The 18,014-nt window shown below is 40.8% G+C and overlaps 1 protein-coding gene across 16 annotated transcripts in view; it reads right to left on the bottom strand.

The window, feature by feature from the left end:
- The window catches only part of ARPP21 (cAMP regulated phosphoprotein 21), a 203,048-nt gene that overhangs the window by 36,215 nt on the left and 148,819 nt on the right, over positions 1-18,014 (bottom strand). For all 16 annotated transcript variants that reach the window (XM_075083549.1, XM_075083542.1, XM_075083544.1 and 13 more), the window contains 4 exons: positions 16,690-16,859; positions 14,986-15,090; positions 12,278-12,541; positions 4,422-4,548 (listed from right to left, as the gene is read on the bottom strand). In XM_075083549.1, coding sequence (XP_074939650.1) covers positions 4,422-4,548; positions 12,278-12,541; positions 14,986-15,090; positions 16,690-16,859 — 666 coding nt within the window. The remainder of the gene's footprint in view (positions 1-4,421; positions 4,549-12,277; positions 12,542-14,985; positions 15,091-16,689; positions 16,860-18,014) is intronic.

The following is an 18,014-nucleotide window of genomic DNA, read 5'->3' as shown; positions in this document are numbered from 1 at the left end:
CTGTTGTGCTATGAAATTATCCAGAACACGAGGCAGACATACAGCAATGAACCAAAGTAGGAAAAAATCGTGTAATTTGTTGCAGCTTGTTCATTTGTGAACGGCAATAAGAACAGTTGCATATCCCAAAGTAATGCTCATGTACTTATCCAGCTCATGTTTATGAAGCACTTTAAAGATGAAAAATCTTCAAAGTACACTGCACTTGCTATAACGGAAAAAATAAATGCAGATATAAAATAACACATTGCTGATTTCTTCTATCGTGATAAAATACAAATAATTACTGATTTATCATCAATATATCTCTATTTTTCTATTCAGTCACAATATCTAGGATTGAAAACTTTTTAAACTATCAATATAGAGATAATTTCTGAAGAACGAAATACTGATGATGCTAAACATGCAATTTATAGAGTACTGCTAGATGGGAATACAGAAATAATTTCTTCTTCTATGTGGTTACAGAACTGGGCATTTCACAGTATTTTAAGCATCACCTGTTACAGAGTGCAGAAATGAGTAATAGTAATATACCCAAAGATTCCGAAAAATGAGCATGCTGTTTTTGAGAACAGCTGCCTGAACATGTCCTAAGAATCCACCTAGGACGCCCTACACTTGCCATGGTGTGACAGACACCAGCTTGACCTTGGTCCCCCCTCAATGACAACACTTTGAAGAACTTTGCATTGCGCAGGACTGGAGACAAGAGTAGTGCAGAAGTAGCATAATGAAGAGCAATGATGGTATGCATCTGAGTGAAATAGAAGTATATCTGTTTACAGGCATGTTTTCACACTGTCAGATACTGCATTTTGGCTTGAACAGAAATGAACGTAATTCAAATGGCAGAGGTTTTTATAAAATCTTCATGGACAACTGTCTTTGTGCCAGGCTTCTGCCAGAAATGGGTAACTTATATTCTCATACAAGCCAACACTTAAGAAAAAATAAAAAGGGTAAACAAACACACACACAAGTTCTCATTCTTCTTTCCAAATGATTTATTGCTGCTAGAGCTCTAATCTAATTTTAGGTGAGCTCATCTTTTTTTCTGCCCTGGAGCCATTTTAACTTAATACGGCTCTCCTTCCAGAGCCACAAGAGGGTACAGGCTCCCTTAGCCACCACAGATGCTGCGCTGACATTCTACTTTAGCTGTTTGCTGTAAAAGTCATCAATATTGCTCTGCTCCTGGAGAGACCTTTTCTAAGAAAAATGAAAACAAATTGCTGGCATTAGATCGAACTTTGACCTCTGCAGACCAAAGTGGGGGAAGTAAGATATGAACTCCTTGCTGCTGCTTTGAAAGCTTCCAAAAGCTCCTCTGAGCGGGCAAGCTTTTTTATTTTAACAAAACATTTTCTAAGCTGCCAGGCTGAGGCTGCCTCCCTGTTCACACTGCTGTATGAGCTGGCAGGCAGGCACAGGCACACAGCCTGGTCTCCCATGGGCCTGCCTGTGCTGCAGCCGCTCTCTCTCCGAAGCAGCAAGTGTTGCAAGGTCTTTGGGGAAACCATTTCAGAAATCATCTTTTCATCTGCCTCCTTCCCATCTGTTCCCATCCTCAAAATTCCTGACCTGCACTCTGTTTCGCCAGTGCTATTCTCCTTCACGTCTTCATTTTCCTGCCCCTAGTTATCCCTGGCTCCTGCACAACAGGCTCACGCGCTGATCTGAAGCTAGGTCTGCATGGGAAGGGAAACTGCAGTCTGAAACACTCACTTCTTGATTGCTGTTTTCCAGTCATGTACAAGTTTCTAGGAAGATTTAAATGCTTTTCTTGGTGGTTTTGGGTTTTCTACAACTGGTTTCTGAAGCAAAAATGGGTGTGATTACTCTGCCAGTTTTCTCCCAGAGTAACTTTTTGAGCTCATCATCTAATTTCTATCATGTTTGACATGGAGATGCAAAGACATGAAGTTTCTAAAGTTTCATAAAAATTAGTGGCTTGAAAAAGGAGACACATACCACAGCTCACCTGCCCTACCGTCACAAGGCTGCGTTGCAAGCTAGCAGTTATTTGCTCTGTTTAGGTGCCACCAGTCAATCTGCTGCGGTGCCGTAACATTGCCTCCTGCCCAGCAAGCAGCTACTGGGCATTGAAGAGAAGACAAAAGAGATGAGGATTTTGCAGGTGGGTTGAGGCCACAGGGCACATGAGGAGCAAAATGTAGGTGTGTGAGCAGGCTGATGGGAAGAAAAGCAGATGCAGCAACACTGGACATGAAACCATCTGAAACCATCACCGAATCATTTAGTTTTTTGGTGTCTCAGTGCTTACAGTGAACTTCCTGCAATAAATCTGTAGCATAAATACTATACTTTAATTTTTCTTTTATTTTAGTAAAATTTATGTGATATTTTGGGAAGCTAGTTATTTTCCAAATGCCAAGAGATGCAGTGCAACATAAATTCGAATGATCCTTAAACCATCTCCAAGAAAAGATGTGTAGGAAACTGCAAGCTGCTTCCTGGCATGCCTATCACGTGCTCACACAACAACTATGGGAAGGGATGTATCTGAGCCCAAAGGGATGAACCAGCTTGAGGAATTTCTTGTTAGCCAGGTCTCAAGATCTGAGAATAGCTAAACGTTTAAAATCATTGCCACAGCAGGGAGTCTAAACTGTAGTCACAATATTTTCATTTTTAAACAAGAGAGAAGAATAATATTTCCAACTGAGCAGGCAGCGGAAAAAGTGAATTGCAGGAAAAGACTGATGCGCTAGAGATATTCCACAAACTCCTTGACTCAGATTTTTCCAAACACATAAGGAAAACAAAGCAGTAAACACAAAAACGAAATTAGCATTTGCATCTCTGCATTGTCTGTACTCAAGCATAACAGCTCCTGTGCTACAATAAATTTTTAAAATTAGGCTTTCCTCAACATCAAATAGCTGGATCTTCTCCAGAACATCACTCAAGTGCTTCAGACCATCTCTTGTGCCCTTCATTTACCATAATCTCAACTATGCTATGGATGTAGCATTAAACTGATAAATATGTTTTTATGACAATGCAGTAGGCCCAGATAATGCCATCTAAGTTGATTTGCACCTAGGTTCAAAAACCCGCTATACAGAGATAATAAATATGGTACCAGACTGTCAGGCAGGAGAAGTCAGAAAAGACAAATGACCTTCGTGCAATATCCCACCCCTTTCTCTCTCAGGAATGTATAAATACAAAGTTACGAAAGCAGAGTCAGCCACTATAACACTGACCAAAATAACACTCATTTTATTAGAACATAGAACAGCTTTAAAAAAAACCAAACAAAACAAAAACAACAAACCAAACAATCAATTTGCTTAGTTATAGCCATTTGCTGTGTCTTTTTTTCCCTGAGCGCCTGAGAGAGCATGAACAAAATTGCCAGCAGTCACATTAGAGACAGGTTGACGGGCTGGATGACCCCGTAAGTCTTGTTCATGTCTCACATCTGGGCTTTTGACTTACACCTTACGAGCCTTTCATATCAATGCCTTTGCGGGGAACCTGCTCTGCCATTCGGAAGGGTTTCTGCCAAACCCAGAGAGACAGATGAATGCTTTGTCCTACCTGGCGTGTCTGTAATTGCAAGCCCTACCAGGAAGCAACACCCTCTACACACCTTGGAGTTACTGTTTGAGAAACCCTACGAGGGGAGGTGTGCACTAAAGAAACACACAATCAACAACTTAAAAATTAAAAAGAAATCTCCAAACCAAGAACAACTGTTTAATCCCCTGAAATGCAAGGACCCTTCCATAAGCACAACCCCCGCCCTCTCCCAGCACGCACCAGCCCAACTCTGCTTATGTCCTTCTCACTCTGGTGTCATCAGGAATGGCATGACACAGCAGGAAAAGAGACCGGTTCACTGTGAGACCTGCTACTCACTCTCTTACAGTGTAACGGCCCCCCTTCCAGCCGCACATCACTGCGGGGAGCTGGTCCTGATGGGCACCAACCACATGGACCACCTCGCTGCTCCTTGAGCTCAGGGAGAGCAGAAGGTGGTGAAGCATGACCGGCCCCTTCTGCATCACTGCAAACCTGTTCACTGTGTAGTCTTACAAATGTTTGGGGAGTTTGCATGATGAAGGACAAACTGGAATGGCTGACTTAAACATGCAATGTGACTGCTCACACCAGTTCCCTCCCGGCTCTCTCTGTGCCCTGTCACATGGAGGACAGACACCAAGGACACGGTACTGCATGCGGGACAGCAGTGGTGGAGAACACAACCTCTGCTCTTCCACTGCTCAATATCTCCAAGCAAAGGGTTTCTCAATTTGTAATTTTCACACAGAACAGCGAACAGCTTTCTCCTCTGCTGTTCAGATTCAAAATTAAAATGCCACCAATAGGCTTCACCAGCAAAGGCACTGCAAGCAGCTGAAGAAATGAGAAATAGATGTAAATACCTGCTTGCTGTGCAGTCTGTGGTATCTGTTGACTCCGCTGTGCATTGTACTGAACTGAGGCAATGGGTCTGTACTGCTGAGTTGTTGAGGTAGGGTACTGACCAGATGGGTAATAATACACTGGCATCTGCAAAGAAAGAGAAGAGCAGCTAACTATGGACTCTAAAGCATGAAGAGTCACAAAATAAAACTGGAAAAGGAGCAAGAGTTCAAGTCAAACATAATTAGTGATAACAGTAAGCAAGAGGAGAGGTTTGCATTGTGTCTGTTCAAGAACTGCTGCTTGCTTTCAGCTTTGCTAGGAAAAAGGCTATCAGTGCCCAAATTTCTTCTCAGATACTCTTAGAGAATATTCTTAAAAACAGAAGAAAAATAACTTTAATTGAAAGAGACTTACAGGATGACTAAAAAGCCATGTGTATATATGAAAGAAATCAGAGTAAAATATCAAATGCTGCAGAAAAATGGATGCAAATAACACCTTCTATATCAACATAATACATATAGACAGCATGTTGAACCACTAAGTGAACTCTGGAGAAAATAGTCAATTTGAAGCAAAGAATAGCCTGGAGTAAAAATACATAGCAGTGAGATCGAGGGCAAGATGGAGTGTGTGCGCGCTCTTAACTCTTGTAAGAAATGATTATTGAAGTCACACTTTTGTTTAACAGCTACATCCTTCCTTACATGAATGTTTCCCTGCAAAGCCTTTCTCACATTTGGTGTGAATAGGAATACAGCTCAAAAAACAATCATAGCTGTTTTCCTGCAGGAGCTGAGGGTAGGCACTGAGTTGGCAAGTTCTGCCAGGTGGGCTTCTTTTTTATATTATTATTGTCATTACAGAGCAACATGTACTACATCACCTTAGCACACAGGTGAACATGGATGTTTAAGGGTGACTGGAGCTAAAGATTTTTCCTATACATCCTTTACCACCATTACTGAGAGATTTGAGCTACATCGTTTTCAACTAACCCCTGGCAGGTTCAAAGCACTCGAAATTTTTCCTTTTCAGCTGCAGTGGATTCTGTGGGTACGTGACAGGGTTCAGCAGTATATGGTGTCAACAAACTGCAGAGGGCACAGACTTGGGAGAATGCTGCTTTTCTCGATACTTCTGCCACATCTGTCAGCATTTCTTTATAAATCATACAACTGTTTTTTTCGTGTGTGTAGCATTTATCCTACTCAGACATATGCCCAGACATATGCCTAAATACTTTGGGGTTTTTTTAATTCAAGAATAAGAACTATTTTTGCCACTTTTATTTGCATGGAGGAAATGTTCCTGGAACAGCTCATTCAACTTGACTACCCATAAAGTAAAGTACTAGCAGAGTAAACGTAACTGCATCCTTTTGTATACCTGTAGGACATCATAAGAGAGATCAGAAATTTTCCTGGAGACGATGTCAGATGAGAAAGAACATGCATAGATACAGAAGACTAGGCAAGAAGAGGGTATGGATGGCTAATTCAGCAAGTAGAAGACTACTGAATGGGTAACTGTGGTGGGGAAAGTATCAGAATCAATAAAACTGGACTCGGCCTTGTTGGTGAAGTGAAACCCCTAGACTGACTGATAGTCAGTATCACCTGTCAATTGAGATTGAACGCCCATTCATTCTTCAGGGTCTATTCATTTTCTCTTTAATCAATGGAAATCACACAGCTTCCCCCCTGCCCTGATAATATCAGCCAAATTCAAACAAATGTTGTAAGCTATCCTCCCTCCAGACAATACCAAATGACAACTAATGGCTACAGCCTGCCTTAATTTGTTTTGTTAGAGACTAAAGTAGTAAAAGGAAAACGCCTGTGTAAAGTGGGCAAAACCATGATGAATTTGTTTCTCTGCAAAGAAAAGCCACAAGGTATAGGAAAGTTGACCCAAACATTTCAGGTGCAAAAATCACTCTTTAAATATCACAGCAGTATAAATCAGGGATCGGCCAAGTTTAGTGTGATAGTGGAAACCTCTGCAATGGGGGACTTGAAAGAAGTGAGAAGACTCAGCCTAAGTAAACTCAGTGCAAATAGTTGATCCTGCCTTGGAGCAGGGGAACAGAGTAGACATCCTCTCAAATAGTCTTTATTTTCTATTACTGTATTCTACAAATTAAAGAATATTAAACCCCTGTGGAAATACTCTCACTTCTCCTGGCTGCAGCTTAATCTCACTTAAAGGATTTAAATTTATTTGATTTACCCTCAACTTGCTCATTTTCCTCGTTCACACAAGCCCCTAGATATTTGAAAATACACAAGCATACGAGAACAATGTGAATTCTCTCTTGTGGAAAGATTCTGTAGGTATTAACTTTAAAACATAGCCTAAAGGGTATAGATTTTGAGATGACGTTTATAGCTGAACATGCTTAGCACAAACCCATATATGCACGCTGAAGCATTCAGAGTAATTTGGAAACAGGTATTTATTTTTACCACACAGATAACACCTCAGAGTTAGTCAAAGGATTTTCTCCCTTTCTCTCATTTTCTCAGTTCATTGGAATACATTTGTTATACACCCCATTTAGAAGCTTATCAGAGTGCAATCTATCAGCCTGGAAAATGCCAGTAGTAGGAGCACTGGGTTAAAAAAAAAAATTTTTCATTTAGAAAGATTAATGGATGAATTTGCTAGTAATCATGCACACATGACTTGCAAAGAGGAGGTTTGGTTTGGGGGGGATTAAATGTTAAAAGAAGGCCTTGGTGTAAAATAAAGACATGGATAAAATAAGTCTTTCGTGGTTGAAGGGTTTGGAAAAATCCATTTTTGTTTATCTTGAGTACATCTCTGCATCAGTAGCTGAAACATATTATTTGTCCTTTCTAATATTACTTTAGTGAACAGTGGAATTAGAGGGATCAGAGATAACATGTATCACTTACATAGTCTACTCTGACCCTCTTGAATTTTTTAGTTTCTCATTACATCAGAGTTACTAACACCTCTTCTTATGTGCTCTTCAACAAAAAACATTACATTTCTGGAGCAGCCTACTGACATGCCAAATTATACTTGAATTGCTTTCCCATGTGAATGCACAATCTCACCTTGGACCTTTTGCTTGTGTAATGTATTTAATTTACAGAACTAGGAAGTTTCCACTACGCTAACAAGCATGCCAACGCAGCTATATGATTTACCTAAAAACAAAACAACAAAAAACAAACAAACAAAAAAAGAACAAAAATTTAAAATATGCCCTTCTAAGACCATAACCTAAATAAACACTGTCGTCTTTAGTCTAAAAGCATAGTTTCTTGATCTGAATGCTTGACACTGTGAAAATCCCCCACTGCCTCTAATAATTACTATGGAAATAGTTGACAGATGATTCTTACTCCCTTGGATATTCTTATTTTGAAGGTGAATACCCTCCTTGTTTGTAGGCTGTCCATTTCAATGCATCTCTATTTTTTCTCTTACATACATCATTTTCTTTATTTAACTTAAACTGTAACAGGACTAGGCACATCACTTCAGAAACACTCATGAAATGGCACTAACAGGCATTACTTTTTCCCCTTTCTAATGTGCTTTTTCTCTAGATGATGGGCAGAGACTCAATACAGCATTGGCTTTCTGCCTTGTTCTGTCCACATACAGTTCAAAACCCATTACTAGACTAAGTCTCCCTTGGACTGCTCTCTAAAATCCCTTAAATTCACAGCTATATTGTTTATTTCCTCATGGTAGGAATAGGATTCCATACGTCTTTCAGGCTGATTTTTCTTTCCTAATCTATCTCCCTACTGACTTACAGTTTGATTCTACCATCAGACAGGTATTCCACCTTCTCTTAACATCACTGACAACCAATTAGGTTCGGATTAACATCTTAATCCAGATGATTAGTGATGCTGACACTATTGTTAAAGGCTGCTATAGTTGCATACCTGGGAGCGAAGACAACAGAAACCACAGTGATGTATGGACACATGGAGGTACCATTTCTTCCCAATATCTGACTGGGATCAGTCATTCTTGAAGGATTTTTCTCTCCTCCCTACCCCCATCCTCCATAATAATTACAGTAACAAAACAAAAAAAAAGGGCTTGTGTACAACTATAGGCATCTCCTCCAATACTGTCTTCTGAGATTACCCAGTCTTTTTTATAGCAGGTCTTCTCTAGGAAATTGGTTATGAATAAAGATTTTGTCTTAGGGTAGTTATGGACTCTCTAGGAAGGAGCTTCTGCAAAGAGGCAACTAACACCAATGATGACACAAAATTAATTCAGGTGAAAAATTCCCCAACATGTGTATTACTTCTCTCAGACTCTTTAAGAATTCATGCCATCTCATTTTTGGAGATGATTTTGTCAGTACAGCTTCCAAAAAGAATAAGTCAGAGGTGAAAATGACTTTAAAGGGAGTATATGCTTTCCTGCTGGCATAGTACTCGCAGTTTTCCCATTTCTTCATTTGCAGAGGCAGAGCAATGACAAGCACCAATGAGACAGTGCTGCAAAAACCAAATGTGGACCCTTGATGAAGTGCCTGGGCCTGTAAGTGCTATAGAACCACCACCAGAAAGAGAACAAAAATGAAAATAGGAGAAAATAGAGAAAGTAAAGATGTATGTTTGCTCTTTGTGATACAGAGAGAAAATAGGAATTTGCTGCTAAAAATCCCTTTCAGCAAACCCAGAGTAATGGCTGGTGGTTGGTTTGGGGTTTTTTGTTTGGTTTTCATTGTTTTTGTTCTGGGATTTTTTTTTGTTGTTTGTTTGTTTGTCTCCCCCCCCTTCCCCCCCAGTAGGCTGAACAAAAACAGATCATTATTTTCAGGTTATTAAATCATGACTCTGTTGTCAAGCTGTGGAACAGCTGGAATGAAAGAAGCAGCAAAAGAAATGCAACGGGTCCTCTCACCGCTTCTTAGGCATGTCATTTCAAATTCAGTCTGCTGCTGCTTTAATACAGACCGGATGAGAGAAACTCGGAGAACAGCTGCAGAGTCATGACTAATTGAAATTGAACTTCAATACAAAAGCAGTACCATTTTTTATTTAAATGCAGTACCTTTGGGTTTGTAGGCTTGGAGAGCATTTCTTTCTCCTTTCCCAAAGGAAATGACCATACTCACAGGACCTCCACCTAAGTTTTCCTTGCTCTGATATTTTCCAACAGCATACAGGGGCCCACAAGCCAACCGACTAGAACCGTATCACCAATACATTTACAGGAACTAATTAGCCATTAGTCAAGCCTCTTTTTTAGTGGTATAAATTCAATAGCAACATTTAAGATATAAAAGTGCTTTTACATTGATTGCATTGCATTGATTAATGCATCACATAATGTTTTCCATGCATTACCATTTCCAATGCCTTTTTCTTAAAGCCTGCCTCAAACTGCTTGCTTTAGCATCTGAGAGCAGCCTTACTAATGCATCTAAACCCAAAAGATTAACAGGTGATTCAGATAGCCAATAGCCACTGCCACAGTGAAGTTTTGCCACCAGCAGGACAGGGAGTCAGGGTCTCGCTGCCCTGCACAGAAAAGCTGAGCTGTTAGGGCAGAGGAACTTCTATTTCCCAAGGCTTTGCTCATCTTCCTGTAAGAAGGATCCCCTATTTACTGTACAGATGCTACAAGTAGTATGCAAGCCACTAGGTCATATTCTAGGGCTGAAGGGAATGAATGAAAACTTGAAATGTTGATCAGAAGTTCCCATCTGCGCATGTGGACGCAGAGAGCTGCTGCTCCCTCTACCTCCTGGCAGACCAAGGCCACTGCACTTTCACGGTACAGGCACATGGGCAGCAGGGACTGACCTGCCCCCTCCCCCACCGCTCTTCCACAGGTATCTGGACAAGACAAGGATTTTTTGGAATAGTGACAAGCTGGAGGTGAATGGTGCACATGGTGCAGTGGATGCAGAGGAAGCTGACAGCGCTGAATTTCTCACCTTTCTACACCCCCCGAGGACAAACCCCAGTGAAATAACTGAGGTTGTTGCAAACCCAAAAGATATTTTTCTGCCCTCAGTAACCTTCCACTTTGTTAGAACAGGAGCAAAGTACCCACACGTACTGTATTTGGGGTAAGGACAGAGACACAGTAGCCATCAGACGCACCAGTACAGTACTGGTCCTACAGCAGCCTATATGTGAAAAGGCATCTCCTCATCACTTGTCCTGTGAAGATGTTTATCTGCCTCTGCAGTAGCACCAGAGTAAATATTAATAAGGGAAAAAAGCTTCACAAAGCAACACTACGCCAGACTGAGTGAAAACCCCGCAGCCTGCTGCACATGCTAAGGTGAAATCCAACACTCCCACCCAGGTGACGAAGGCTCAGCCACGCACAGGCAGAGGCTGCAGGGAAACCCACAGAAGCAGTGTCTGTACAGTCAAACAAGGGGGGATCTAGCAGACACCCCAGGGTGGGCTGCAAACCTGGTCTCACCCAAGAGGGGAGAGGAGGCAGTGCAGGGTTCCCTGCCACAGCAGGCAGCACGATGCTGCAGCCCCCTTAGCTCCCACAGCAAACCCCAGCCTGCAGGGCGGGGAAACGCATGGCTTCACCTGCTGTGGCGACAGCTTGTAAAATGGAGGTGTTCGCATTTATCAGGTTCACTAGAAGTGTTGTGAGGTTGGATTAAATGATGCTTGAAAACACTGGGCACCGGGGGGTTGTACATGAGAAGAGAAGCCTGGACAGCCTCTACTTACTCAGGAAACACAAGTCTAGATGGGGGTAGATGGATTCATCAGGAGATTCTGCTCTTCTGGTCGTTTTTTCCTCCCAAAATTTCTTTTAAAATGCTACATTTGGCAAGCAGTGAAATCTTTTTCTAGGAATATTTTCAATTAAAAAAATAATCATATTATATTGAACATCTGCTTAAAAATTATTTTTCTGCAAGCCTTCTCTTCTCTCAGAAAAAAATGGCTGCATAGTTTCTAACCATAGAAACTATGGATGTCACAGTCCTGTATGGGGTATGAGCATCCAGTAGTCTTCAAATTTCTTTTATTGTGAATTAGTTATCTAATTAACTAGATCTCTAGCCCACTTAAAACGTTATAACAGTATAAATTCTTCATTACTGTGGCAATACAAAATCCCATTAACAAACACAATTGGAGATTTTCAGTAAGAAGTGGCAAACAAAAAACCAGTAGGGTTTACACAGTTTTACATCAAAAGAGATGGTGAGCTTTTTTCGCTTTACTTTTTACTTCTTTTTCTTCCAAAGGATAAAATGAAAATAGGAGAAATACTATTAATACCATTTAAAAGTAGAATTTAATTGAAGCAATCTCTAATCGGATAAAGAAATTTGGCTTTTTAAAGTGTATGTCTTGAAAATGGGCCAGAAAGTCACCTGTGCATTTTACTTCTTGACAGTAACCACTTTCAATATTCTGTAAAGGTACCCAGGAGACAAGTAGAGATGTTTGGTAGTGAACAGTAAAACATAATCAGTCTTCAGAAAGACAGTTAAAATTACTGATCTGTGACTTCTCACATGTTCAAGTCAATTAAATATGATTAATGACTACCTGGCTGATATGCATGTTACTCTTTTGGTATATACACAGAGAAAAAGGACTGTGGATATTTACTCACCCTCCTCCTTCATATTCATGTGCAGATGTGTCCTGGAGTACAAACATATGTTCAAAAAATAGTTTGAGGATAGGTAAGGAATTGCTGAAACCCAGGAAATGATAGATGATTTGCAAGTTTCCTGCTGCTTAAAAATCTGCTAAGCTTTTACCAGAAGGCAAAAAAATATTATCTAGAATCTGGGTAATTTTTTTATATCCTTCTTCTAACGTTATAAAAAGCACCATGCCAAACTGGTAGCAAAGGCTTTGCCTACCTGAGCAGGTGGCGGTGGTTGTTGCACAAAGCCCTGGGGCGGCGGGGGCGGCTGCAGCACTTGCTGGGATACTGGTGGACCTGAACCTGTAAAGCCTCCTGGGGGAAGCTGCTGACTTGGGGAAGCCATGATGTAACCCGTCTGCTGGGCAGGCTGCTGCAAGATAGGCGATGGGTAGACAGGACCAGAAGGTGATTCGGGGTTGTCTCCTGATGATTGACGACTTAAGCTCATCTGGTTAAACTGTGTTGTCATGTCATCTCGCTGCAGGGCATAAGGCAGTAGAAAATGATGTAGACATGATGTCTGCAGTAGACATGCAAATTGGCAAAACAAAACAGGTTCAAAACAGAGCATAAGGGGGAAAGGAATCACTCAGCTCAAATAGGTGCCAAACTTTGCATGGATAGCTGCAAAAATGGAGGCAATTAAAATGAAAATCACTCTGAATGCTTTGACAAAGCCTTCCAGACTGCAGGGTGAATGGTATCACTTGGCACATAAGCCATTTAATTTGGCTTTTAGCACTGCCCCCGCCCCCCTTTTATTCCAAAATGACAGGTGAACTTCAGAGTGTTCAAAAGACAACATTTTAAATATAAAAGTTGGGAAAATGATGTTATGAATAGCTCTTCCCCCAAACACAAAATTCCTCAGCCAAATACATGCTGGTAATTTCATCTGTATTTCAAAATGATCCCAAGGGGAATTCAGTAGGATTCAGGTGCAGACCTTTTCCATTTTGGACTGTTTTAAAAATCCAAGGTTGTAAACATAGAGAAGGTAAAAAAACCATAAGCCTTCAGTTGCTATTTCAAGGCTTTTTATTCAGTGTTGGAAAGAAACAAGTACTTTATTCGACTGGAGGGGGAAAAAATAAATCTGTGGTAGGATGAACATACTAAATAAAATCAACGGACCTAAGTTTCATTACAGGCTGGTAAGGGTGCAAGGATTCTAGACAGTATCTGTTCAGTCTTGCAAAAAGATCCATACTAATCAATGCCCTCAAGTTTATTCTGTGAAGGTCAAAGATTTACAAATTTGGTTCTTTGCATCTTCATTTGTGCCCATTTCACAAAACTTTTAAATACTCAAAATTAAAATGTACTCTATCTGACAATGAACCTAGCATAAAACTCCACTGTGTGCTAATATGCAGGTGACAGTCCCTTCCTTATACCCCCTCACAGATAGGTAATAAGCACTATAAAAATGCTTTTCACTTAGAACATCTGTGCTATTTTTTAAAAGGAACCTCTCTGACCTTGTTTGCATGCCTGCGGTGTTCATTCTCCAAAACTATCCTGCCCAACAAATTAATCGGCAGGAAACTCCAAAATGGGGGGGGGGGGGGTGGGGGTTTGTTGGCAGAAAGCACTGCCAGAGACTGCACAGCGACTCTCCCTCCCACTCTGAGAGCAGATACCATGGGACCACATTTTAAACATTCCTGGCAGGTCTCCAGGTGGTATAAGAAAGTAATGCTATTATCTTTACCATCATCCTACATCCATATTCAGGCACATAAGTTGTCTGTCTGAAGTTGTTTCTTTAAGAAGTTAGGATATTCATTACCTGGATGGCGAATGACTGCAGACAGATTCTAAGAGAAACTTAATTTAGCCTGGAATGTCTCTGGATTTGCACAATAGAGACCAAGAGCTTCAAAACCCTATAATTTATACATTACGTGTGTAATGTAATATACATTGAAGACATTAACTCAGGTGAAGTTTCACTATTAGATTAGCCACTAAAAATATCAACCTTTCTATGACTATCACTAGAACAACCTGAGATGCCTGCAAGAGAATTAGCACCGAGATATACAACTTCTGTTCAGCACAGAACATTTTTTTAATTGTCTTTTAAATGGTACTGCTCATCTGTGAGGCATTAACAACATTATTCTAGCTGCAAGGATCCGTTCAGCTTTGTTTCCATCTCTTACTATAACTACATGACATCTCTGCCTTGGGGGGTGGGGTGGGAGAAATCAGTCATAAACAAGATTACAAGAGCAAGAGAGAAAAATAAAAGAAAAAAATCTTGTAGTGCCTCTTAAAATGTCAGCTTTGTTTTACAACGGTATAATCACAGCCCTGTAAGCACCAAGACACATTCAGACTCTAGAAGAGCACTCTATTTACTTTTATTATACATGTCCATGGGTGCTTTGTCATGATGCATAGCGTATCACACCTTCTGCAGCTGGTTCACCGCAGCTACTTTCTGAGTGCTCTAGTATCATCAGGGAATAAATCCACTACCTGGATTTAGTATACTGATGAAATAATATAAAATAATATAAAATAAGAATTTCTAGAGGTGTCTTCTCCAGGCTCCGTGGACACAAAAGGGGGATAACCCAAATCTCAAACACCCAAGTTAGCGATTTAAGCTCCCTTGACAAAGTGGGGGGACAGAAGCTCCTATTACACACACAACAGAACATTCTTCTGGAGGCCGTGCTAACCAGGTCGAGAGCCCTGCTTCTAACATCATCCTCCAGGTTAGATAGCCAGAATCAGTGGGAACACTCTTACAAAATGCTTGTCAGTACCAAAAGTGTTAAGGCAAAAGGAAATTTAGATGGGGTTGTCATGTGGGATGCCACTCACAGTGCTCCCCAGAGGCTCTCCGGCATGCTCATGCTCACACACCCAACTTCAAGGAAAGGAAGAAAAAAATAAAATATTTAGTACCACAGAAAATTGCTGCGTTGGAGAGACTGGCAGGAGATGCTGGGGAGGATAAGAAACTGCTGGATATTGGACTGACTGAGAAGATGGCTGCATTGCCTGAACAGGCTGCAAAATAAACACAGTGAAAGACAATAAATACAACCTGTGTAGAGATAGATAACAATAACCACCACCACCACCTCCTCCATTACCAAGAACAGAGATCACAAACACAGCTCTGAAAATGCAGGTGACTCATCACCAGCCCAAATATAAGAGGTCAGGTACTGCAGTTTTAGTCTTCATTTTAGCCTTATACCAAACAATTCTTTATTACGGATTTTTCTACCTATTTTCATATATTTGATGGCTGTTAGATTAAATAAAGCCACAGCTACACCACCTTATTACTGATGTGAGGCAAAGCCAAATTACGATTCTGCATTTCATTTACAGAGATAAAATGGAAAGGCAGCACAGTGTAAATGTATATTTGAATTCTGCTGATAATGACTGATTTAACTCAAAGTATGTCATAGGCAAAGGAATAATGATTTTAAAGCTGCTTTGGCAGAACACAATAGCTAAAAAAAAAATTGACAAAGAACAGGCAGCGAATTAACAGAGACAGGCCTGTCAGCTTAGAGCAGATGTTTATCTAAATGAAAGAACAATTTTCTACAGCACTATTACCTTGGAACAGCTTTACTATTCCTTTCATTTTAATCTCTCATTTAACTTGAGCCTTACACAGGTTTGGTACTACCTCCATCTTCTAAAACTGCTAAGACCAAATCAAGAAAAAGAGCCACAAACATATAAGTCCCAGTAAAATGAAAGCAACTTATCTGAATTTAAGCATTGTATTTCTGGGTAACCTGGGATGAAACTGTGCCAAATTATAAAGCCACACAAGAACCACAGTAGATCTTGGCTGCTCTGCGACTAAGCAGGATGTAGGATTCTTGCTTGAGTAGTTTCCTCTGCCTGCTCTGCTCTGGGAGAGCAGGCACACAATCCACAAAACTAAGTTTGAACCAGACCCAAACCCTGCTGCCCAAGCTCAGCCACATCTGGCCACATGCCACGGCCAGCCCAGGGGCCAGAGAGATGACATACCGTGGCACCGTGCCCAAAGTACTCTGCTCGTCCCCCCTCTCCTGCTCTCCTGCTGTAGCTCCAGAGCTTCCAGCTCAGAGCAGGGTCATGGCCATCACATGGGGCGCAGGCAGAAGATGCATACTCTGGGGCAGGAATGCTCAGCGAGCAGGCTGCCCACAGCTCAGGCCTGATATAACTGGACATGGAAGAGTTTGTAGAGCCCTGCATTGTACTTGATTCTTTGACTCAACCCCAGTGCTGCCAAAAGGGACAGGGAAAGGTCTCCAGCTCTTTGGAGAGAATTACAGGCTGCACTAGTCTGAGAATGAATGCTTCAGCTTTCACTTATGGGCGATTTTTGCAAAATAAATTTACGTAGACATATACCAACTCACTTAACAGTCCTTTTCAAAATGAAACCATCCTTTAGATGGAATTGAAAAAGGAATCTGCCCTCTCCATCTGTTTCATCAACATTGAAAATACATATCATGGGCCCCATTTGTTTCAAAAGAAAATAATATCCTGGTATTTTGGGTAACCGCATCCTTTCCTCCTACCCTTTAGGCCATCCTTTGTACCCTTGAGAGCATCTTCTCCTTTTCCAATGTCCACCATACCTACCTGTGTGACAAGGTGACTTGCCATTTGCTGCTGTGGCTGTTGAACCTGCTGAGGCTGCTGGGATGAAGGCTGCTGCTGAGACTGTCCCACCATCTGGCTCCTCATTGTCTGCTGGCCACTGGGAGGATTGTATATTGCCGGCGTCCCATCAGGATTTACAAATGGTTGACCTGAAACAAAACACTCTGCTGAGCACTTTTAAAAACATACTCTTTTCTGTATGAAACCATACAACCTTGCTTTAACTGAGCACTCTTTAGCTGACCTGCTACAACAGTAAAGTGCTTGTCACTCTCAATGCCTCATTACAGTATCAGCCTTACTTTTTTTTTCTTTTATGTTTTTTTGCAGGCAAGGCAGACAGCAGGTATTTGCTTTGGCATTATGACTTTCCAAAGAATGGATGGAAGGTTACCATGGCTATAAGATTCAGGTGTTACAGTTACCTGAAGTCATTCAATGATGAATCAATTAATACTAAAATTGAATTCTGGAACAAACACTGGAGGTAGAGAATATTCATGTACATTTTATTGCCGTGCAATAGCAGCCAAATGTACACAACTACTCCTGACACACTGTAGTTCGTATGGAAAGGGAAAAAACCAAACCCACCCTTGTTAACTAATATATTTACACATTCTAACAACAAAGTGCTGTACTTTTGAGACCTATGCCCTTTGTAATTAGAGGCGGCAGCACTGATAGTTAACAAGGAAGAAATATTTAAGATGTCTTTGAAAATCTCTTATATACAGGACAAATTCTGTCCAAAGTTCTACTGAGTTGCTGAACTCTTTTTGCTTCAGATATTTTAGCTGGGGGAAGTAACCTTGCAAAAGCAATGTCAATTTAAAAAGAAAAAAAAAGAAAAGCGTTTACCCAAGCCCTTGTCTTACAAAGAGAAAAGAAATGGTATTGCTCTGTAGGGAAAATGTTTTCCATGACCTCAGTTAACTTTTGACTTCCATCATGAATTCATAAATCAAAGGAATTACAGATGTTTCCATGACAAAAGATGAATTTTAGCAACGAAGTGATAACAGTTAAAGTAGGTAACTAAAGTATGAAAATCTGAGATAAAAAGGGAGATCTGGAAGAATTCAGTAACTGATAGCAACAGCAAAATAATGAACTTCCGATTTGTATACCACAAGCATCTCTACCTGTTCTGTCTACTCCCCAGCCTCTCAGCTCCTCCCCCTTATTAATCATGTTCAGAAATGTATGAGGAGCACCAGATAAAGAAACCTTGCCTTCTCTCTCTAAAGCATGAAGATTTTCTGGATGAAATTGCCATACGATACTGAGCATGTCTCACACTC

This window comes from Phalacrocorax aristotelis, chromosome 2 (assembly GCF_949628215.1).
Source record: "Phalacrocorax aristotelis chromosome 2, bGulAri2.1, whole genome shotgun sequence".
In the NCBI taxonomy this organism is placed as follows: domain Eukaryota; kingdom Metazoa; phylum Chordata; class Aves; order Suliformes; family Phalacrocoracidae; genus Phalacrocorax; species Phalacrocorax aristotelis.
The sequence above is the reverse complement of the archived record's forward strand: the minus strand, read 5'-3'. Positions and strand labels throughout refer to the sequence as shown.